The 8,215-nt window shown below is 49.4% G+C and overlaps 1 protein-coding gene across 1 annotated transcript; it reads right to left on the bottom strand.

Moving 5' to 3' along the window:
* Positions 1 to 456: 456 nt before the first annotated feature.
* apof (apolipoprotein F) lies at positions 457 to 1,779 on the bottom strand (the record flags this gene model as incomplete). The annotated part of the gene is made up of 1 exon (XM_084315783.1): positions 457 to 1,779. The coding sequence occupies one exon, from the start codon at positions 1,777 to 1,779 to the stop codon at positions 457 to 459; it is 1,323 nt and encodes a 440-aa protein (XP_084171909.1).
* Between the last annotated feature and the right edge of the window lie 6,436 nt (positions 1,780 to 8,215).

Raw genomic sequence — 8,215 nt, 5'->3', positions numbered from 1 at the left:
CTGAAGGTACCGCTGCCGGGAATTTAACCCGGGTCTCTACGGTGGTAGGCGAGTGCTTATACCTCTACACTACCCAGCCGCACCAGATTCTACCTTAAATATAATACCAAATTAATCATTTATGGCCAGAGGGCAGTAGAGGCATTGCATGGAATGTTTGCATGGAATCTTCCAACATGGCTGCCTGTAACATAGCAACCATTGTTATGTGCATGGCAATGGAAGAGACCACAGTTGCTATGTGCAAAAGAACAGTTGCTATGTGTTGATATATGATAAATATATCTACAAAAACATAATAATTTGGTGTCTTATTACCATATCTTGTAAACAAGTCACAGTAGAACCGTAACATCCTGCTTAGTCAGTGTGTTACCTTCCATACTGGAAGAAAGAACTACACAAGCATTGCGTGCAAGGCTATTCTGTTGGCTATATGTCAAATAATCATCTAATCTAGTGTACTAATGTGATGACACCCTCCCCCCAACTGTCCTGGTTCACCAACAGGTCATCCTCCTTCTTCATGGAGGTCAGCAGGTACTTGACGCCGGCCTTCACCCCAGTCTTCACCCCTGCACCCAGGGTGTATCCCGCCACACCAGCAGCCCCTCCCGTGAAGGCCATGAGGGCGTCGGTGCCCAGGTCCACGGCGCTCAGAATGGCCCTCTCCTTGGCCGTCTCCGAGCAGTTGACTGAGGCGTAGTAAATGGCCGTGCCCAGGTTGTACAGGGTGCTGACCGCAGGGATCCACTCCACCACGTTGTACACTTGCTCCTCGCTCTTGTTGACACAGTTCCTGCGGGGGCTTCTCCGCGCCCGTCCCCCCGCGGCTCTGGGGAGGGAGGCCTCCTCGTCCTCCGCGTGGCACTGGCGGATCCAGCTCTCCGACTCGGAGGATTTGGACGGAACGATGCGGCTACCTTGCTTCAGCACCGCCTGGTACTGCCCAGGTCTGAGCGGTCCGCCGCGGGACACGCCGGCACACTGGGACCCCAGACTCTCGCAGGCCCTCACGGCCTCCTCCAGCCCCCACGTGGCTTCCTCCTCCACGGCCTGTCCTAACAGCGTGGTTCCGTTGACCCTGGTCCAGCCCGTACACAGCTTTGCAGAAGCTCCCCGTCTCGTCTCTGCCTCTCCAGCCACGGCCAGCTGCTGGATGTTAAACATCACCGCTGATAAGTGGCGCTCCGCTTCAACCTTCTCCGCCGTGGGAGGTGTGGCTGGTGCGGCCGTGGCGGCGGAGCGGCGGGCCGTCCTCCACTCTATCAGACTCTCCACCTCCATCAGTAGCTCCTCTGCGTCGTCCTCCCCGAGCAGGTTGTACAACCGGAGCACCAGGGTCTGCGCCTCCCGAGGGCAGCCCGCCATCACCAGCACGGGCACCAGAGAGAGTCCGAGGAGCTCCTGGGGGAACGCGTTGGGGGACGGGTCGCCCAGGGTGGTGGCGGACAGCAGGTCCCCGCAGCTGGCGTTTCCCAGCAGACGGATCCGCTCTTCCTCCATCTGTCCTTTGAGCTTCTCCCCGAGAGTGGAGATCACGCGTTGGGCAGAGCGTACTCTGTCTTCTTCCTGCAGAACCGGCACTACGGGTGTGAGAACAGGCTGCTGTCGGGACCCCAGGAGAGACTGGGGTCGTTCCATCATCCCTCCATCCTCCCGGACAGGGGCCCCGGGAAGCGCACCTTTCCTCAGAGGCGGAGCGAGTGGTGTCCTGCACAGAGCTTGTTCACTCAGCAGCAGCTGAATGAGAATCAGCCACTTCAGCTTGGAGTGCATCGTTATGCTTGTTCGAGCCCTGCAGCCAATACCGTCCACTGGACGCGGGATTCTAGGAGAGAGAAAACAGAAGCCAGCGGTGGAGAGTTAGTCAAAGTCAGATGAGACCTGATTGCTGTTCCTCTCCTATCGACTGCTCCGTTACCAGCAAGGTCTGCCCTACATTTTCAAAAGCTTAACTAATCATTGTGAGTTATGCATGTCAATTTTATAGTATGTTACTATTTTTCATTGCGTGCGTGCGCCATTTATATTCTATAAGAGAATCCATAATGCGGCAAAGTCTGTGTGAAAAGGGCTACTGACAGATGATGGCTAATCCAGTGGGGGAGTGGTTAGCGGTGTGGTTAGGGGTGTGGTTAGGGGAGTGGGTAGGGGAGGGGTTAGGGGAGTGGTTAGGGAGGGGTTAGGGGAGTGGTTATGGGTGGATTTAAGAGCTATTGTTCACACCTAGTACCTGAGTGGCGTCTCTACATTTCGTAGCTCCATTTCTGCAGACCCCTCTCTGATTGGCCACTGTTGCCCAATCGCGTGACGAGCTGTGTCTTTGCCCATTTCCGCGTCGAACAGCCTGCAAACTACCTGGCGTTCTATCGCCATGCTCTAAGACAAACTCTAACCTTAACCAACTTCGAAAGAGTGCCTAAGCTTAACCGTCGGAAGAACTTGCCGTCACGCTCTAAGACAAACTCTAACCTTAACCAACTTCGAAGAGTGCCTAAGCTTAACCAGTGTAGAAACAGGCGTGGGCCAATCAGAGAGGGGTCTGCAGAAATGGAGCTACGAAATGTAGAGACGCACCTGAGTGCCAATGTGTTGAAAATGCAGAATGGTGTTTTCTCAGCTTTGACTTGACGTTTAACAAGATACAAATAAGCATACCCTCTCCAAATATTTTCAGATTTCAATGTATGACACATCATTTGAAAGATGTTGTACTTTCATAATCTGTAAAAAAAAAAAAAGGGTCCACCAGTTAAGGCATTTTGGAAAGATGTGACGCAACAATTATCAACTCGTATCTTGGAATATACCTGTACACCCCTCTGTATTACTATTGAATGATGTTTTTGAGTTTGCAGTAAATCCACAGCTAAAGAGATTGGTTTTATCGGGTATCACAGTAGCTAAAAAGCTGATCGCATCACGCTGGTTCAACAGGAAAAAATTTGCCGGAAAGTTTGGTTTCTTACATATCTCGATGTGATTTATCAAGAAATATCTACAGCAAGAATTCTGGGTCTCAATGAATCCAAAATGTCAATGTGGTTAGAAGTGGTGGAGAGAATAAAAGCTAGCTTATAATGGTAGTGTCTGGTTAGGAGCGAGGGATAATGGAGGTACTATCCAAAGAGGGGTCCGGGAGGGGGGGTTCGAGCTGGAGCATGTGTGTAGGGTTTTAGATAACAGGTATTAGGGGTATATCCTGTATAAGACATTGGTATAATTGGTAATTTCGTTGGATATACACTGTATACTGTAAAGTATTATTATATACTTTTTTTTGCTTTCTGTTTCTGTGCTTGCATGTCATTTTAGCCATCTTAATTGTTAGTTTCATTATGTGTTGAGTACTGACTTTTAATAATTTTGTTTTGCAATAATAAAAAAAAAAAGAAAAAAAAAAAAAAAAAAAAAAGGGGAATCATGAGCCACAAACTGCTGGACTTGGTCACAAATGTAAACACTCTCAGTCTGATTATTTGAGTTGTTGAGTGTCTTTTGAGTTCAAGTTGTCTTTTGTTCTGTGTTCCGTCATTGAAAGAGCTTGGCCTACAAGCTGTAATCTGCTCAGCTGGTAGACTGTCATGCAAAGTTCCTTTGGCTGTTTGCTAGCAGCTAGTTCACTGAACTCTCCTGGCCAGTCTGCCCATTTCTCCCCCAAAACACAACATAACGATAACATTATGAAGAAACGCAAACTCTTATTTGATAATGTTTTCTACGTCAGTAAAACAATTACCTCTAACCTTTATAACCTATTTGTCAGTGAAAATAATTTGGCTCCATCTTCTGCAGTATTGTTGGAAATTTAAACACAGACAGAGACAGGAACAGGAAGAAAACAAAACACAAAAACATGTCATTTTCAAATCATGAAAGAAATAGGTTTTCCCGAGCCATGATTTTCATTTAAATGTGCTACACCTACCTTAACAGTTTGCTCTGAAGTCCAGACCGCTGTAGTGAGAACACTGTGTCTTCAGTATGTTCCTATGTTTCCCTCTGTTTGGGATCTTTTCTCTCTTTGCCTCCAATGAGATCCTGGACCCTCGCAGATTACTTCCCCCACTCCTCCTCTCTGTTTCTGTAGAGCAGGGATAGAATATTGATTCCCATGGGGAGGAGGGTCCATGCTTTCTAAAGCGTTTCTGTTTGTTTGCTCTGGCATCCCCTCTCTGAGTCTCTTCCCCCCCCCTCTCTCTCCCCCTCTCTGAGTCTCTTCCCCCCCCCTCTCTCTCTCTGAGTCTCCCTCCTCTCTTGCTCTCCCCCTCTCTGAGTCTCTTCCCCCCCTCTCTCTCTCTCTCTCCCTCTCTGAGTCTCTTCCCCCCCTCTCTCTCCCTCTCCCCCCTCTCCCCCCTCTCTGAGTCTCTCCCCCCCCACTCTCTCTCCACCTCTCTCCCCGCTCTCTCTCCACCGCTCTCTCGCCATCTCTCTCCCTCCACCTCTCTCTCTCTCTCTACCTCTCTCCCTCTCCACCGCTCTCTCTCCCCTCTCTCTCCACCTCTCTCTCTCCCCCTCTCTCTCTGTCCATCGCTCTCTCTCCACCGCTCTCTCGCTCTCCCCCCTCTCTCTTGCTCGCTCTCTCTCCCCTTCACCTCTCTCTCGCTCTCTCCACCTCTCTCTCTCTCTCCCCCCCCTCTATCTCCCCCTCTCTCTCCACCTCTCTCCCTCAACCTCTCTCTCCCACCTCTCTCTCTCTCTCTCTCTCTCTCTCTCTCTCCTCTCTCTCTCTCTCTCTCTCTCTCTCTCCCCCCCTCTATCTCCCCCTCTCTCTCTCCACCTCTCTCCCTCTCTCTCTCTCTCTCTCTCTCTCTCTCTCTCTCTCTCTCTCTCTCTCTCTCTCTCTCTCTCTCTCTCTCTCTCTCTCTCTGTACTGTGCACGGTGGGTTTTGCTTCTTGCTTTTGACCCACATACTCATCATAAATCTCCCCTGTTGCCCTGAGCGGATACATCTCCATCTGTGTGTTTATATTGAGAGGGGGAGAAGGGGAGACGTGGACATGTTGGGGCATTTGGGGCACAACGCTCATAACACCCCAAAACCCACTACTGCCCCATTTTGCTTCTGCCCCCGAAAAAGAAACACAGATGTTTCCAAAAACGACCTATATTCTTACCCCTCTGTGGTACACACGCACTCCTACACGCTCCTCTGAAAACCCACTGAGAAACGCTCCTGTTTTCATTCCCCTTTATCCTCTCCTCCGCTTTGAGGTCCCATTCTCTCAGACTCTATACAGATGGGAGATAAAGGCCTGCTGACGGGAGCACTCTGAGGAAGCGGCTCTGCCCCGAGGACACAGCCGTGTCTGATCAGTGTCTCACTTTACCCTGTGTCTCGCTCTGTGTCTCGCTCTGTGTCTCTCTACTCTCCTGCTACTTCTGTCGGTGGTGGAAGACGTTGTCTCGGTTATCGAGGTTATTGAGGTTCAACAGGACATTAATCCACAGATAAGGGGCTTTTAATAACCAAATAGAATCTGAATTATACTCTTATGTTATATGTTGGGGGATATTTAATTTGTTAGTTATTTTATTATATCATCAGGTATATATAATTATATATTTTTACTCAGGCCTTATTTAAACGTTGTCTGGCATGATGTTGACTAGTACAGCAGGTCATCATTCCACTGATTGCTTTAGTACTGAGAACCTTGGCACCATGCTGCATCCTCTCACCAGGCTCCACTAGACTCAGAGGCCCTCGTTCCGCCTCAAGACCATCTCATTGACCTCTCTTAGCCCCCCCCCCCCCCCCCCATCCATCCTTGTGTGTTTGTGTTATGTTTGTCTGTTGTTGCTCTCTCTACTGCCGCACCTTAGTGTAAAGTGACTTTGAGCTCTAGGAACGAGTTATATAGATCACATTTATTATTATTAAGATATGAGCCATGCTTTCTGCAGATGATCAATGCTAAAGCGAGTGTCATTTTGAATGTGCCCCCCCCCCCCCCCCCCCTTGATTGCTTGAGTATTGAGAGATTTGGCACTGTGCTGCGTCCTCTCACCAGGCTCCGATACAATCCAATGGGGTCAAGTGTTTTTGTTACGGTGGCACCAGGTAAGAGTGTAGAGTTCCAATAGTGGTTGGCAATAAGGAGACGGAGAGTAGGTTCGTTCTTCACAATTCGGGTATCCTCTTTATTAGGAACACACCGTAGAGCAGTTAGGTAAATAAGAATACTAAATAATAGAGAGCAATAGGAGAGAATAAAAGTCACCGCAGCACTTGTCTCTTGGTACCGCCGCGTACAGGTTCTGGAGATTGTGTGAAGAGCCGACGAGGAACAGAGAAGACAGGAGTTATTTAAGAGACAACATACCAGACATTCCACACGTTCCACAGAGTGACAGCCAATCCCAGGTGACAACTAATAATACAATCAAAGGGGAGGAAAGTGACAGGTGACAGGATGGTAGCCGGGATCTCAGGTCAACCAGACCCGAGAACCCAGAACGTTACATGTTTTAGCCTTGAAAAACCATGAGACGTGTCCTTTTACAAAATAGGAAGCTCACAGTATAATCAGATGTGTCTTCATCATACGTTATATTGAGGAAATGCTTGTAACATGCACACCGCATGTCATAGCAGCATGGGGGGGGGGGGGGGGGGTATGGGCATGGTAATAGTAGAAGACATAGGTAATAAATATATACTAAAGATAAAAATAAGCAGTAAACAATATAATTAACTCACGCCCAATAGCAGAACACACAGGGAGAGAGAGAATGGAGCGTTTTAGGTTGGTTTTAATTAGTGCTGTCAGGCGATTAAAAAAATTAATGTAATTAATTACAGGATTTGTAATTAATTAATCTAATTAATCGCATTTTAATCACATAACCATTTTATGCCTGATATTCTATATTCTATAATCATATTTCAAATTGCATGTGTCCAGATGGCAGAATGCAGTACTGTATCTACAAAACCTTCTGTTTAATCATCTTCCATCTATTAATTTGCTTAGATTTTTCAGGTCTGGTCAATTTGAGCATGGTGTTATTCACAGTCAAAGATAAAAAAAATTTATTGATATTCTCATTTGGTTCATTACAATTGACTCAAAATAAGTTTTTCATTCAATCAATCACCGCGCAGATTGATTGATTGAATGAAAATGTTATTAACAGATTGCAGAATGGGTACAATACAGTACGGCTCAATACACACAATTGTTAAGGGCATGCAGACCAGAGAAAGACTTTCGTCTTGTTTACATCAGGGTTGGTGATGAGCGGATGATTCTCAGCTGTGCTGCTTGCTGCCAGATGACAGTGTGAAAACGCTGGGGTCGGAAGCTGCCCATATAAGGGCGTGGAAGCGAAAGAGAGGCTCTCGCCGTGATTGTGACAGGACCCCCCCCCTCTACGGGCGCCTCCTGGCGACCCTCCAGGCTTCTCAGGGTTGGCCTGATGGAAGTCCCGGATGAGGGCAGGATCCAGGATCAGCTGGCGGGAGACCCAGCTGCGCCCCTCTGGGCCATAGCCCTCCCAGACCCCCAGGTACTGGAAGCCATGACCGCAACGACGCACATCCAGCAACTGTCGGACGGTGTAGGCAGGATGGTCGTCTATGATCAGCGGAGGGGGAGGTTCCGGAGCTGGGGGAGACAGAGGACTGGAGACCACCGGCTTCAACTGGGACACATGGAATGAGGGGTGAATGCGCATGTGGGACGGAAGCTTGAGTCTGACGACTGAGGGGTTAATGACAGACAGAATTTCGTAGGGACCAACAAAACGGGGGGTGAGTTTCCGGGAAACTGACTTTAGAGGAAGGTCTCGGGATGAGAGCCAAACCATCTGACCTGGTTGATAGTCGGGAGCCGGGGTCCGGTGGCGGTCGGCAAAGCGGCGATTCCGGTCAGTGGAGCGGAGCAGCGCGGCTCTGGTGTCCCTCCATATCCTCCTGCAGCGGCGAAGGTGCGCCTGCACCGAGGGGACTGAGATCTCCTCCTCCTGAGTAGGGAACAGTGGAGGCTGATAGCCCAGAGAGGACTCGAAAGGGGACTGACCTGTGGCAGCGGAGGACAGGGAGTTGTGAGCGTACTCAATCCACGGTAGGAAGGCACTCCAGCCAGAGGGATCCTGGTCGTGACACAGCGGAGGGCGGACCCCAGGTCCTGGTTGGCCCGCTCCGACTGGCCATCGGTCTGTGGATGGTACCCGGAGGAGAGGCTGACCGTGGCCCCCAGGACCCAG

The sequence above is a fragment of the Notolepis coatsorum genome (genome assembly GCF_963971535.1).
Source record: "Notolepis coatsorum genome assembly, chromosome: 6".
Lineage (NCBI taxonomy): Eukaryota > Metazoa > Chordata > Actinopteri > Aulopiformes > Paralepididae > Notolepis > Notolepis coatsorum.
This window is presented reverse-complemented; position numbering and strand designations above follow the sequence as displayed.